This window comes from Macaca nemestrina, chromosome 3 (genome assembly GCF_043159975.1).
Source record: "Macaca nemestrina isolate mMacNem1 chromosome 3, mMacNem.hap1, whole genome shotgun sequence".
Lineage (NCBI taxonomy): Eukaryota > Metazoa > Chordata > Mammalia > Primates > Cercopithecidae > Macaca > Macaca nemestrina.
Window position 1 is genome coordinate 158051194 of NC_092127.1, and position 15781 is coordinate 158066974.

The 15781-nt window shown below is 42.7% G+C and overlaps 2 protein-coding genes across 3 annotated transcripts in view; one reads left to right on the forward strand and one right to left on the reverse strand.

Annotated features, from left to right (window-relative positions):
- Positions 1–82: 82 nt before the first annotated feature.
- On the forward strand, positions 83–4742 carry LOC105487729 (ribosomal protein L9). Of its 2 annotated transcripts, none has more exons than XM_071093717.1 (8): positions 83–115; positions 565–611; positions 696–811; positions 1325–1420; positions 2279–2411; positions 3920–4000; positions 4218–4334; positions 4654–4742. In XM_071093717.1, the coding sequence occupies exons 2-7, from the start codon at positions 566–568 to the stop codon at positions 4322–4324; spliced, it is 579 nt and encodes a 192-aa protein (XP_070949818.1). In that variant the 5' UTR covers positions 83–115; position 565; the 3' UTR covers positions 4325–4334; positions 4654–4742. The 2 variants fall into 2 exon arrangements, with proteins under 2 accessions (XP_070949818.1, XP_070949819.1); XM_071093718.1 differs by lacking the exon at positions 83–115 and adding an exon at positions 140–483.
- Positions 4743–7307: 2565 nt separating this feature from the next.
- Positions 7308–15781, reverse strand: part of LOC105487732 (klotho beta) — a 45265-nt gene continuing 36791 nt past the window's right edge. Inside the window, exons 4-5 of the mRNA XM_011751355.3 lie at positions 11338–12481; positions 7308–10522 (exon numbers count right to left, since the gene is read on the reverse strand). Coding sequence (XP_011749657.2) covers positions 10137–10522; positions 11338–12481 — 1530 coding nt within the window. The 3' untranslated portion in view covers positions 7308–10136. The remainder of the gene's footprint in view (positions 10523–11337; positions 12482–15781) is intronic.

Consider the following 15781-nt stretch of genomic DNA (forward strand, 5'->3'; position numbering starts at 1 on the left):
TTAGCTTTACGTGGCGTCGCGCACTTATGACGCAATACACAGGCCCCCCCCCCCTTTACGGGATACAAGTACGTAATGACGAAAGACGTTCTTTCTTTGCTGCGTCTACTGCAAGGTGAGGATGTTTCTGTGCTCGCGGGGCATTAGGAATCTGAAGCCATCTGTTCTGGGAAAGGCTGTGGCGCGGCTCCCACTCTCGGAACCTTGTCCTGTTTGTCCCCCAGCTCGGCAAGCGCCATATGAGCCTGGCGGCGCCGGATGCGAATCCTGTTTTGGGCTTTTTGGCCTATTCCCGCCCCTCAGCCTTGCCAGGATGGCGCCGCCCGGATAGAACTTCCAGGGTTGGGCTGAGTGGGAGTTCGCCTGCTGGGCCTCGTAACTCTCGCTTTGGGGCTGCTCCTTCCGGGCTGGGACGCACTGGGGCCCGCTGTCGGTGTCCCGTCCTCCAATATCGTCTCCGGAACTTCCGCCTGGCAGTCTCCGGTAGGAGTGGAGCTCTGTGCCGCGTAGTTTGGTGGAAAAACGGGCCTTGGGTCGGCCTCACCCCCAGTGTTTGTGTTTCAGAATGAAGACCATTCTCAGCAATCAGACTGTCGACATTCCAGAAAATGGTATGAGACTTGATATCTTTTTCATACATCTTTACTACACGTTCCAAGCGTTGTGTGGCCTGACGAGTGTGTTCTCTCTTCTAGTCGACATTACCCTGAAGGGACGCACAGTTATCGTGAAGGGCCCCAGAGGAACCCTGCGGAGGGACTTCAATCACATCAATGTAGAACTCAGTCTTCTTGGAAAGAAAAAAAAGAGGGTGAGGGTTTTTCTTCTGATAATTCACTTGCTCGTTGGGCGGTGGTTTATAACAGCATCACATTTGGTTACTTTAACAATTTTCGAATTGAGGTTCAGTGTTTTAGCTTTAAATGTTGCTGTCCAGAATACCAGCTAGTTTTCCGTTAGTGAAATTGAAAAACCAGATTCTTAACACAGCGAATTATATAAAGCTCAAATGTAGTGGTCGTCAGTGACACGTCTTAATAGTGTTAGAAGTTTGGTTTATTTTCCTAGTGGTTGCTTTGTAAAAATCCTAGGAACCGGCAGTAGGTCTGTAACACCTGATGATTTAATTTTCCAGAAGGGAAGTTTGTTGCAACTTGTACAAAGCTTAACTTTTTGAGAGGTTTTATAGGTGGTTGGATTTTTCCATTTGAAAACCATGGGCTTTGATTAGGGTTAATTCTAGAATCTTTAAAGTAATTGGGTAAGTGGTCTGTTACCTTTTAAGCCTGCATATTTCTGGAAAGAATACGTTTTTCTGTTACAGCTTCGGGTTGACAAATGGTGGGGTAACAGAAAGGAACTGGCTACCGTTCGGACTATTTGTAGTCATGTACAGAACATGATCAAGGGTGTTACACTGGTAAGCAGATGAATCAGACTTCTTTGTTTTGGAAAGGGAGTTTTCTCAAACCTTTGCTTTATACAGCATAAATGTCTCTTTCAGGGAATGGGTTACGCATTTTATTTGGTGTAATACGAACTTGGCAAAAATAGGCATCTCTGGGTCTTCAAGCGATAGAGCTGAGAGCAAAGACCAGATGGGTACAACATGTTTGTTTTTTCTGTTTGGGGGTGGGGGGGGGTTGTTTTTTTTTTGAATCAAGACTGGGGTCTCCCTGTTTTGTCCAGGCTGAGCTTAAGGGATCCTCCCACATTGGCCTACCATAGTACTGGGGTTGCCGCATGAGCCACCATGCATGGCTAGATGGGTGCAGTTTTTAAAAAGTAGGCTAATGGTGAATTTTCACATCTTCCGAATTTTCTTTTTTTAAAATAGGAAATCTACAGTTGCAGTACTAAGTGGCAATCAAATCTCACCATCAGGACCCCTCGTTGGGATAGAAAATGATGTAGTTTCTGAGTTTTCTGTCTGTTGGTCCCTATTCTTTCCAACCCACCTTCTCTCCCCTCAGGATAAAAAGTTCATGCTGAAATGGTTTTCAATTCTTGGCCACGTGCTGTACCTTAGTACTACTCAGTAAATGTTAGTCTAATGTCAGACATGAGGGCTTTGGGGTTCTCATTAAAAGAGGGCAGCATTGTTCATTGAGGGCATGAGAGTTAGTGAAATAAATGCCTCTGTAAGGAGCTTTACAGTCCACTGAATAGACAGAACAATGTTTATAAAGTTTGGTTCAGGTGACAGTTTATAAAGTTTGGTTCAGGTGCTATTAAAAATATTCTTCAGCATTGGTAATAGCTTGCTTATTTAATATAGGGCTTCCGTTACAAGATGAGGTCTGTGTATGCTCACTTCCCCATCAACGTTGTTATCCAGGAGAATGGGTCTCTTGTTGAAATCCGAAATTTCTTGGGTGAAAAATACATCCGCAGGGTTCGGATGAGACCAGGTATGTGCATACCCTCAGATAGAATTAAGAAATTTTTCCTTCATATTTTTTTTTTCTCCTTTTCCACTCCCAACCTCTTTCATACTTTAGTTGGCTGGTGTTTTGTGTTTGTGCTGAATAAAACCAGATTTGTTTTAGAATTCTCTTGATTACACTTGTAACTGTTGGTGCTCCTTGAGGGTTTATATCATATTGATTACGATTTCAGAAAGTTGATACATTGGAGTAGTTTGTAGTGGTGGTTGTATTTAACTTGGCAAATGAAATATTTTAAAGACTTGTAATTTACAAAAGGTGTGTATTTATGGAGCACAATGTGATGTTTCAATACATGTATATTCTGTGGAATGACAAAATCAAGCTAATTAACACATCCATCACTCCATTTTTCTTTGTGGTAAGAACCTTTAAAATCTAAAGAGAAAACTACATGAGTAGTGGTTAATAGCCTAGCTTAAATTTCAGCTCTCACTGTCCACCTTGGGCGTATCATCTCTCCGTAGCTTAAAATTGCAAACATCTTTGATTAAATGACTTAAAGTTGAAAAATAACAATGCATGCGTAATACATAGTAAATACTGTAGGTTTAAAAAAAATTTTAAAGATTGGTGCTTTTTATCTGAGGCAGCGTCTTGTTCTGTTGCCCAGGCTGGAGTACAGTGGTGTGATCTCAGCTCATTGCAGCCTCCACTTTCGTGCTCAGGTGTTTCTCCCACCTCAGCCACCCCACTAACTGGCACTACAGGTGTCTGCCACCACACCCAGCTAATTTTTTATTTTTTGTAGAGACTGTTTTGCCACATTGCCCAGGCTGATTTCATGATTTCAAGGAATGCTATTGTGCCTGACCCCAGCCAATTTTAAAAATTTTTTGTAGAGGGAGGGTCTTGTTATGTTGTCCAGGCCGGTCTAAAGTAAGACTTGGCACAAGGCTTTGTACAACTAAATTCTGGCAAATTGAATACCTTAATTAAATCACCGAAGGAGTAACCACCGTAGGACTGTGATTCATTCAAGTAGGAACACAAATAAGATTTTGGCACAGGTAAGGCAGGTGCTGTAAAACCAAAATGGTTTTTTTGTTTGTTTTTTGAGACAGAGTCTCGCTCTGCCACCCAGGCTGGCGTGTAGTGGCACGATTTCGGCTCGATGCAACCTCTGCCTCCTAGCTTCAAGTGGTTCTCTTGCCTCAGCCTCCTAAGTAACTAGGATTATAGGCACGTGCCACCACTCCCGGCTACTTTTTTGTATTTTTAGTAGAGATGAGGTTTCACCGTGTTAGCTAGGATGGTCTTGATCTCCTGATCTCATGATCCGCCCTCCTCGGTCTCCCAAAGTGCTGGGATTACAGGCGTGAGCCACTGTGCCTGGCCCCAAAATCTTAAGACAAGGTTCTTTTGGTGCATGGAGTTTTACATGGAATAAATTGGTGCCTCTGCAATTTAAATATTTTTTACACAGATCTAGTTTGGTGTTGATGCTATGCACATGCCCTTTCCCCTTTTAGGTGTTGCTTGTTCAGTATCTCAAGCCCAGAAAGATGAATTAATCCTTGAAGGAAATGACATTGAACTTGTTTCAAATTCAGGTTTGTATGTTTACTATTTCTAATTATGCCTACAAGATTTTATCTAAATCTTGTTGTTTAAAATACAGTATTTTGCTAATTTTTATTTGGTTAGCTTTTTAAATTGTGAAGTTAAAAAGGTAACATTCTGAAATTTTAAGTAGAGCATATAATGAAATATATTCTTTTTAAGATGGGTTAGGCTGATGTATTAATTGCTGTATCTTCTCTCCTGTAGCGGCTTTGATTCAGCAAGCCACAACAGTTAAAAACAAGGATATCAGGAAATTTTTGGATGGTATCTATGTCTCTGAAAAAGGAACTGTTCAGCAGGCTGATGAATAAGATCTAAGAGGTAAGTTCTTGTAGTGTCTTAAGTTTTATTACTGCTTCAGTTGAATGAAGCTCTAAATTTACTAAAAGACTTAAACTGGAGTTGTAGTCATAGAAAATGGAGAGTTAAGCTTTCTGGAACACAGTAAATTTGACAGAATAAAAGATGGGATTGGCATGCATTTTACTATGTATAGTTTACCATGAATCAATAAGTCATAGTCCTGAGATATGTTTTAGATCATTTAGAATATAGTACAAAACAAAAGATTAGTACTAGTACTTTTCTAGGCAAGTGTATTGATGGGAATGACCGATTTTTTTTTTTTTTTTCTGCCCAGTTATCCAGCTACAGAAGGAAGATGCCAGATGACTCCTAAGACCTACTTGTGATATTTAAATGATGCAATAAAAGACCTGTTGATTTGGAGCTGCTTAAACCTGTTATCCTTGTTAGCTAGTTTTTCTCCCTTGTGGAACAAAGAGCTTTAATCTGGTTCTTGAAGGAATAGCAAGGATATATTTTAGGCAAGAGGAATATTGTACCAGTGACAGGCAAACATGAGGCCGTTCATCATTGCATATAGAACTTTAGGAATACCCTGAAGGTGTCTAAATTTGCTGAGGCATGAATTTGAATATTTGGTAAGGCAGATGTTGTCTTAGTCATCTTTGGAAAAACAGCTGAGGAGTAGAACAAAGTGATACAGCATCAGTTAGAAGGTGCATTTGGTTTGGTTGATGGTCTCAATAATCTTGTCCTTTACCCTCCCTCAGCCATTTACTTCCATATCCTAGAACTTGTTTTTGAAAATTGATAACCCTTCCATAATCTTTTAATTCCACGTGTCATACTTTTAAATATGGTACGAGGCCACCATAACTAGACCTAGGTCAACATGGTGACCCCCAAACCTTCCTGAATTCTACATCTCATTTGATGGAAACTGCAATTTCTAAGGCAAGATATAACGTTCATTCTTGATCAAATGCATCAGGAAAACATGCTCAGTACCTTCATTGTAAGGTATGGTCAGATACTTCTATCAGAAAGATTAAATGACAGAAGTAGCAACCAGTTGGCATATATGTTATCTTGGATCTTACAATGTCTTGCTCAGTTGCCCAGGCTGGAATACAGTGCCATGGTCATAGCTCTGTAACTTCAAACTCCTGGACTCAAGCGATGCTCCTAGCTGCCTCAGCCTCCTTAGTAGCTAGGACTATAGGCAGGCACCGTCACGTCTGACTTTTTTTATTTTTTTAAAGTATGTATGGGGTCTCATGTTGCCCAGGCTGGTCTTGAACTCCTGGCCTTAAGTGTTTCTCTTTTGCCTCCCAAAGAGCTGGAACTACAGGCATGGGTCACCATGCCCTATATATTTTAGATCTTGATTCAAGTGCACCAGTTGAACATACATTAAGGAATCTTGCTGACCATGTGGTTAGGTTTTTAAGAAATTTGGAGGTAATGATGAATCTAGTATTTGCTCAGAAGCTTCCGGGATGGGGTTGTAGGCAATGAATGGGATCAACATGAAGTAAGATCACATCCCCAAAAGGTTGGGAAATACAGGTCCATTAGATACAAATTTCTTACAATGCAGAAAATGAAAAACCTGCGTATTTCACCTGGGTTACTGTGACAGTCTCAACTGGTCATCTTCCCTGTATTTCAGCATCAGCCAGGGTACTGACTGAAATGGATTATAGCACTGCTTCAAATCCTGCAACAGGTTCTTTTCAATTTTTTCTTTTTAAAATAGTTTCCCCATTCTACCTGCAGCTGTTTTTAACTCAGTTTTTCTGACTTCTGCACTATAGCTGAACTGACCTGGCTATTCCTCGATACCAAGTCCTCTGTCATTAAGCATTTAAGTTGTCTTTTCCCTTTGGAATGCTCTCAGCTGAGCTGTGTGTCTAACTCACTCACCTTCAGGTCTATTCAGTGAATCCTGCCTTGACCACTCTATTAAAAATAGGGGACCTGCTCCTTAAACTTGTCCTACTGTCTCTTTACCCTTCTGCACTTGTTTTTGTCCATAGCATTTGTAGTTCTGATATTTACAATGTGTGTATTTGTTATATGCTTTTTTCCTGCTGGAATGTAACTTTAACAAGGATGTAATTTTGTACTCTGGTGTATTCCAACTACCTAGAACGATGGCATGTAGCTGTTTACTGAGTCAGTGGTTCCTGGATTGCCAGGGAACTCAGTAATGGCAGTGGGACTGGAAGATGTTTTGGAAGGTATTGACAGGATTTCAAAACAGTACGAGGCTTGTGGGAGAAATTTCCAAGTGGCAATATTACAGTTGGGTGGAGATGTTCATGAGAGGATCAGCTTGTGGGTAGTAGCTGCTGTGGGAGTAAATGGGATTTCTTTGAGCCTGAAATGGACTGGCATGCTGGGTCTGACCTTGATAGGATAACTTAGTGTTTTTTTTGTTTTTTTTTAATTTGGGTATAATAAATGAGCCGTTGTTCCCCAGGGAAAACGTTTCTTCTTCTGTGTCTATGGATAAGCACTTGTGCACTATTTTTGCAGTTTTTAGATGTAGGTGTCCACATATTTTTGAGATGGGGTCTCTCACCCAGGTTGGAGTGCAGTGGTGCAATCTTGGCTCATTGCAACCTCTGCCTCCCAGGCTCAAGCCATCCACCTCAGCCTTCTGTGTAGCTGGGACCACAAATACGTGCCACCATATCTAGCTAATTTTTTGTAGAAAGGGTTTTGCCATGTTGTCCAAGCTGGTCTCAAACTCCTGGAGTCAAGCAGTCTGCCCGCCTCAGCCTCCCAGTCATGGGGTTACAGGTGTGAGCCACCACACACCGGCCACATTTTTTGAGAAAATATACCCAGAAGTAACATACTAAGTTGGCACACAAACTAGGCAGAAGGGTTCAGGGGAGGCAGTCTTGGGCAGAGCCCATTTACAATGCCAAACCCATTCACATTCAGCAGTTCTTAAAATTGACCAGGTTGTTAGTTGAATTCAAGTAGTCAGCATGAACCAGTTTATTTGGAATAAATACATTGAAAATTAAACATGTCACAATGTACTGGCCTCATTTTCCAGAGGCTCTGTAAATACCATAGTTGTGATGTTTCCAGGTTGTTATATTGAATATACAATAAACAAGTTAAATTTTTCACAGTACATCTCAGAAAAGCTTAAACTTGAAAGATCTTACCTGTTTGCTCCTTTCAAGAGCTATCAGTTTCTGGTTGACCTTTGATGGTTTTTAATGAGTTTATGATAAACCTGAATATTTAGTATGATAAGGGCATGAGCCAGATTAAATGCTTAACATAATTTGCTGTACATATTTGCCATTGTTTTAAAAATGTAAGGGTTTTTGGATTCTTATGCGATGATGGCTTAAAAAGTAGTAAAATCCCCAAGTGGCAGAGGACTGTCAGTACTGGGTTAGGAATTTTATTGTTTAGGGGAGTTTGGTAAACCAGCAAGTTAGAAAAGGGGGACATGCTTGAAGCATAAGCTCTTAATGTGAAAAAGACATAGTGAAGGTTAATAGATACGTGAACTGTGAGTACGAGATACTTTAAACAAAGGCCAGTGAGAGAGACGAGAAAGCAAAACCTGAAAGATAAATTCCAGGTTTTTTTTATTCCTGTGGCCAACCATTTTTTTTCAAGGCCTTGAAGAGGTCTTGAGAGAGGTTCATAAGTTGCTCAGTTGACACTAAAGAATTTTCCCTGGAGTTCTTGGGTCAGGGTGAATCCATGTGGCACAACGGGGAAAAAACCCAGCCAAGTGATTATTTTAAATGACTTCCTGTTTATACATAGAGTAATAAAAACAATTGACTAGTTGTATGCATGACCTTATATACATAGAGTAATAAAAACAGTTGACTAGTTGTATGCATAACCTTAGGCACATAGTTCTCAGATGGAAATATTAATACTAAAAAATTCCTTGAAAGTCATAACCTCAAAACTGCCAAGTTTGGGGTAGTGGGTGCAGCTGGGGCAAGGAGACTAGAGGAGAGTAAAACAATTTTACTGTGTCTTTTGCCAGGCCAAATAGCAAATTGATTACCCATCATGTTTGCGTTTACTCGAATTCACTAATTGTATTTTCTTTTTACAGTATTTTGGAAACTTGTTCATTAGCAATTAGAATTTCAGTTGGGAACTGAATTTAACTTCAGACATAAGTGGACCTAGAATATAATCAAACCTACCTTAATTTACTAAGGCTTTATAACAGAAGAACATTTCCTGTGACTGTTAAGGTCTAAATTGCTGGAGTGAGCAGACAAAGACAAGTTACTGTGTGCAATGAGTGTTAAATGTAGGTTTTCTTCCTCGAATGTTTAAAATAAACTGAACAAGGCTCAAGGACAGAGTTCATTTCCCAAAATGTCAGATTATCCAAGTCAGATCTCGTAAATAACCCTAGCCCAAAAAGGTGCTATATAAAACAATTTAAATTCATTCAGACCATCAGCATTCTGAATTGTTGCTTTACTTAAGAGTATAGCAACTTCTATTCACAGAGTTGAATCTAGCTTTCCTTCATCCTGTGATCTTTCCATGAGATGAGGTTTTGGAAATTACTTTTTTTTATTATTATTATTTTTTATTTTGAGAGAGTCTCGCTCTGTCCCCCAGGCTGGAGTGCAATGGCGCAATCTTGGCTCACCGCAACCTCTGCCTCCCAGGTTCAAGCGTTTTTCCTGCCTCAGCCTCCCGAGTAGCTGGGATTACAGGTGCCCGCCATCATGCCCTGCTGACTTTTGTATTTTTAGTAGAGATGGGGTTTTGCCATGTTGGCCAGGCTGGTCTCGAACTCCTGACCTCAGGTGATCCAGCCGCCTTGGCCTCCCAAAGTGCTGGGATTATAGGCGTGTGCCACCATGCCTGGCCGGAAATTACATTATTTTAAAAAATCAGATTAGTAAAAGATCACAAATTAGATATTCTGTAGGTGATTTTTTGTTGTTGTTAGAAAAATGAAGGGCTTGATCCCCTTAAGATCAGTACTTAAGCCAGTGTTGTAACTGGCTTAGACAAGCACTACTTACCCTATTATTGTGTTTTCTTTCCATTTAGAACCACCCTGACCTAAAGGGGAAAGCACCTTATTAGAAGTGACAGAATATATATTATGTATCACTGACTATCCAGTTACAAAGTTTTGCTTTTGCTTTTTGTTGTTGTTTGAGATGGTCTTGCTGTTGTCGCCCAGGCTGGAGTGCAGTGGCACAATTTCGGCTCACTGCAACCTCTGTTTCTTGGGTTCAAACAATTCTGCCTCAGCCTCCCAAGTAGCTGAGATCATAGACACCACGCCTGGCTAATTTTTGTGTTTTTAGTAGAGACAGGGTTTCACCATGTTGGCCAGGTTGGCCTTGAACTCCTCACCTCAGATGATGTCCCCGCCTCAGCCTCCCAAAGTGCTAGGATTACAGGTGTGAGCCACCGTGCCCGGCCCAAAGTTTTACTTTTTAAAAATAATTTATTGTACCACAAGTAGCTATTGGTAGAGATGAAAGCTAGAGCAGAATGATGGAATACAGTTCATCAAACTTCAAGAAGCAATGTATCATGTAATCCTCATAGCTTACTGTCAGGATGAAGCCTTTATGTTTACATCCAAGAACTGAATTCATTGATGTCAATGCCTAAGGGAAAGTTCTTTGAACCACACAGCAGAGACGATTGTCATCACCTTGGTTACAGCTGTATCTCAAATTGTCTTTCTGTAATACAGGTATATCTCCTGTCAGTTACCAGCATATGGAACTGGAATGAATTTTTAAGCTGTCTGTGATGCAGACAAATAAGATCAGGTTAGCTGAGAACTCTCTTGCCTTTCTTTAATGGTATATGTTGTAAGTTTTTTGCTTTCCAAAACTTTCTTCTCTTTTGCCTATGAAAAATGGTAATTGATAAGAGTAGAACCAGGGTGGAGAAGAAGCAACAACCCAAGAATATCAGTGGTTTCTTCTGCACAAGGAATAAACAGACAGTGCACTCTGTGTTTTTTTGGGTCTGACTGCATCTAGAACTACTGTTCTCAGAAGGGAAGCCACTGCTGCTGATCATTTTGTTGTAAAACTGTATTGAGGATTTAGCTTTAAAATCAGATGTGAAGAATCCAAATCTGGGTTTGGATTTCTCTTCAGCCAGTTTGAATGCATAATAGCCTTTGATTCTGACTTTATCAATCAGGTATGCTGAAAAAGATCAGAAATTAACATGAATCACAAATGGACTGAAATATCTTTGAACAAGAATTTAGTTTTCATTGAAACAACCTAAAATTATGCCCATAATAAAGGTAGTGATTTTTATTGGAGGTTTTTTTTTTTGACATTATTTTATGATCTATGTAAAGGAGAAGGTGAAAATGTGTATAATTTAAAGTAAATTTGTGAAACTTTGATCCATAAATAATCCAAAAATTCTTGGAGGAGAAAGCAAATTTAAGGAGCAGAGCAGTGAAGGTTGTCACTTTTGTTTAAAGGGTCACAAGCAGAAAAATGTTGCCTATTTGGCCTGATTGTGAACCTCAGACGTGCTCTTGGTGCAGCTCGGGAATCACAGTTGGTTTTCCCCACTCGCTCGCTCGCTTAGGCTACCATGATGTGGTTATTTCACATTGCATGGCTGTATGGAAACATTTCATGTATCCCATAAATTTAAATACCTACTATGTACCCACAAAAATTTTTTTAAAGGCTAGCAAGCATGCTGAAAAGTAATCCACAATAGTGACTTTATCTTGGGGGGTTTTATCTTGGGGGGTGAGATTTCAGGTGATTTTTTAAAAACTTTCTCCACGTGCCCAGTTTTCTATAATGGGTATGTGTTACTTTTATGATTTAAAAATTTTTCCAAAAATCCATAGGCCAGTTTTCAAGACAAAATTCAATTGACAGGACTTGGGTGCCACAAATCGGATGCCGTCAGGCACCAGCCTGCCCCTCTCATTCTTTGTTCTTGTCAGGAATCTCGCTCTGCCCTGTGTCTGAAGGGGCCCCACCCTTACCTTTCAGCACTTCCTGAAGGTACTTTTCCAGGTAGTACTTCCGGAGCCGGTCATCCTCCAGAGCCTGGTCGTCGATGCCGCTGGCCGTGATGTAAATGTCCATGTCGCCATAGTTCCTCCGGACCCACCGCAGCAACTTGCGCACCCCCCAGGGAATCACAGCCAGGCGCGTAGGGGAGCTCAGCCGGGTGATGTCCTGCAGAAACTGGATGTCCCTATCCGAGTCGTAGCGGCTGCCGGCCAGCTGCTCGTGCATCACGAACCTAGTGGTGAAGTGGTTGAGCGCGCAGAAGTCGACCGTGCCCTTGAGCAGCCTCCTCTCGGCCTCGGTGAGGCGCGGCAGCGCAGAGCTGGAAAGCCCCCGCCGGTGCTTGGAGGCGATGTATTCCCTCATGGCCGCGGGGTAGTCCCCGGTTTTGAAGAGTGGCTCAGCGAACCAAGCAATCTCGAACTGCAGGAAGCGCTCGGCCGCCCTCCAGTGCGAGTCAGCATAGGGGTTGGCGGGTTCCGCCCAGTCCGCGTGCAGCGACAGCGACACGGCCCCGCGCTGTGACGGCCTGAACTGCCGGTCGTAGAGGCGCCAGGCCAGGGCGTGGGCCACCAGTAGGTTGTGCGCCGCCCCGTAGGTGTCGTTGCCAGAGCGGTTGTAGATGTCACTTAGCCGATTAGGCTCGTTGATGGTGATCCAGAGCTTCACCAGGTCCCCTAGCTCCTGGAAGCACAGCCCAGCGTAGGCCTGGAAGGCCTCCACCGTCGATGGGTTCAGCCACCCGCCGGCGTGCAGCAGAGGCTCGGGGAGGCCTAGGTGGGCGTGGGTCGGATAGTACAGGGTGACCATCGCGGAGATGCCAAGCTTCAGCCCCTCACTGACCACGCATCTGTAGTACCTCAGGGCCTGTCGGTTCACCGCGGACAGGTTGCCAGTGGGAAGGACCGAGGCCCAATCCAGAGCAAACCGGTAGTGGGTGACTTTCATTCTTGCCAACATCTCAAGTTGTTTTTTGATGTTTACAAAATCTGTGCATTGAGCGGGTCGTGTTTTCAGCCTCACCCCTTCCACTCGGTGCAACAGTCTGTTGCCAGTGGCGTTCCACACGTACAGGTAAGGATCGCTGAACTGTGGGGACGAAGCCACAGACTCGGGCTGTGAAAAACAAGCTCATTCAGGTCAAGCATGCGCTGGCAGGTGGAGGCTCAAGTGATCTGCCCACCTCTGCCTCCCAAAGTGCTGGGATTACAGGCCTAAGCCACCGCCAGGCCTCTTCCAGTCCTTGAAATCTCCCAGGGAGACCAGAAAACAGAGAAGGAGCCACACCCGGGCCCTGGCTTAGAAAACAAGTTGTTGGAGAAAACATTGGGAAGCCATTTTCCAGTTCGTTTGACTTTAAACCCCAGGTTACATGGTGGGGTTTGATGTGATTCTGTTCAAATGCATCAGGAAATTGGCTTGGTACACTCAGTTAAAAGCAATAACAAAAGATAGATTCTAAACCCTGCTATAAATTGAAGACAAAGTTGAAATTCCTGTTGTAGGCCGGGCGCGGTGGCTCAAGCCTGTAATCCCAGCACTTTGGGAGGCCGAGACGGGCGGATCACGAGGTCAGGAGATCGAGACCATTCTGGCTAACACGGTGAAACCCCGTCTCTACTAAAAATACAAAAAAATTGCTGGGCGGGGTGGCGGGCGCCTGTAGTTCCAGCTACACGGGAGGCTGAGGCAGGAGAACGGCGTAAACCTGGGAGGCGGAGCTTGCAGTGAGCTGAGATCCGGCCACTGCACTCCAGCCCGGGCGACAGAGCATGACTCCGTCTCAAAAAAAAAAAAGAAAAGAAAAGAAAAGAAATTCCTGTTGTAGAGATTTCACTGAGAAGAGAGGCTGGTTGACCCCAGGCACAGTTCCTAAAAGAGGCTGGTACGATAGGGTAGGCAATGACCCCTTGCATTTGCTGAATGCATATCTCTAAATTCTATTTTAAAAGTCCAGGCTGGACGCAGTGGCTCACACCTGTAATCCTAGCACTTTGGGAGTCTGAGGGGGGCAGATCACCTAAGGTTGGGAGTTTGAGACCAGCCTGACCAACATGGAGAAACCCCGTCTCTACTAAAAAAAAAAAAAAAAAAAAAAAAAAAAATACAAAATTAGCCAGGCGTGAAGGCGCATGCCTGCAATCCCAGCTACCCTGGAGGCTGAGGCAGGAGAATTGCTTGAACCCGGGAGGCAGAGGTTGCGGTGAGCCAAGATCGCGCCATTGCACTCCAGCCTGGGCAACAAGAGCAAAAAAAGAAAAGAAAAGGGAAAAAAGAAAAGTCCAAGCGAAATCACATTTGCATCCATCATGTTTCCCTGACCCACGTGCCTGTGAGAACATAGTATTTATTAATCCAACAGAATGCTGACACGTTTTCTATGCAAGGTGCTTGGGTTATGGGTGGAAAGGACAGTAGAATATCCCCAGAAACTCCCAAGGTTGACACTTGGATCCGACAGTGTCTCATTCTTTGTCTCTCCACGAAGGAGAGAGCCCTGGACTCCTGTTCTAGTTCTGCCCCTTTGAAACTCAGGCTTGGCAGCTATATAGTGATGGAGTAATCTCACCCACTCACAGGTGTGCTGTGAGGACTCGGTGACTCTGGGAACTCTAATGCACTGTACAAACACAATGTAGTCATGACTTGGCTTTCATTTTCCCTAGTGGCAATAATTGCCTGCTAGGCCCTTGAGTCTAAACTAAAGCAAAGCCCTTAAGAAAAACATTTCCAAATTCAAGATTAATAACGGAAAGTAAAAGTTATGTACTTGTTTTAAAGTACTTTTTTCTCCCTCATGACAGAATTTAAATACACCAGGAAAAAAACTATAATTAACCTTTGGTAAATATTTTCCCTCTAATTGTTTTTTCGTGTGTCATCTTTCATAGTTTAATTACAAAACCATATCACTGCCCATTTGCCATCTGCCAACCAGTTATCTAGAACATTAAACTAAGAGAACATTGATCATGTGAGCATGAAGTTAAATCTGTATATAATTAATTATTTGAGTAAAATCCTCCTAGCCTAGATGGCCAGTTTCAGTGTTTTGAAAACTCAGAACATGGTATTGAAAGGATGTTTATAAAAGGCAGTCTTGCTATGGGGCAAGGCAAGATCAAATAAAAATGTCTTACGTTAAAAACCTTCAGAAAGCATTAGTCTCAGCAAGTGTGTATGATTAATCTGCTAAGAGGTTGATTTTCTAGTTAAAGATGATGCATCCCAATCCCAACCCCAGCTCCCAGAGCTTGTTTCTAAAATCCCATGTCCCACCAAAAGGACCTTGTACTCCTTGGAGAAATGGCTTTTTCTAGGAGAAGAATGAAATGAAGCTGGGGCATCTTGTGCCAGAAAATAAGGAAGTGCTTAAAAACTGAAAGGGAAATGTGGAAAAGACAGGAACCGCTTGAGGGGGTCCCATTGACTAAATTAGAAACAATTTGAGCATCAAAAGGAACAATATCATAATGAAAATAATGAATTACAAGACATCAAATTTAAGAGAATCCAGCTAATAAATGTAGAGGGAATAATCCGATTAGAAATTTACCATTTTGCAATCTACAAAGTAACAATTAAGGCTAATTAAGTAACAATTAAGGTTCATGAAAGAATGTTTGTTTGTTTGAGACGGAGTTTCGTTTTTGTCCCCCAGGCTGGAGTTCAATGGCACGATCTTGGCTCACTGCGTCCTCCGCCTCTTGGGTTCAAGCGATTCTCCTGCCTCGGCCTCCTGAGTAGCTGGGATTACAGGCACCTGCCACCGTGCCCGGCTAGTTTTTGTATTTTTAGTACAGACAGGGTTTCACCATGTTGGCCAGGCTGGTCTTCAACTCCCGACCTCAGGTGATCCGCCCACGTTGGCCTCCCAGAGTGCTGGGATTACAGGTGTGAGCCACTGGGCCCGGCCCGGCTCATGAAAGAATGTTAAAACCATGGAGTGAAATGTTGTTGAGGAATAGGATATTCATAGAGTCCCAAGTATCAACATCAGATTACTTCTTCTTCTTTTTTTCTTTTTTGGACAGAGTTTCGCTCTGTTGCCCAGGCTGGAGTGCAATGGTGCGATCTTGGCTCCCTGCAACCTCCGCTTCTGAGGTTCAAGTGATTCTCCTGCCTCAGCCTCTCAAGTAGCTGGGATTACAAGCCTGTGCCACCATGCCTGGCTAATTTTTTTTTTTTTTTTTTTTTTTTTTAAGTAGAGACAGGATTTTGCCACAATGGCCAGGCTGGTCCTGACCTCAAGTGATATGCCTGCCTTGGACTCCCAAAGTGCTGGGATTACAGGTGTGAGTCACTGAGCCTGGCCAACATCAGATTACTTCTTAATTAAAAATGGAAAAGTTACCACATGGCAAATGCCACCTTTTTTTTCTTTTTTCTTTTTTTTTGGGGGGAGTGGGGAGGAGG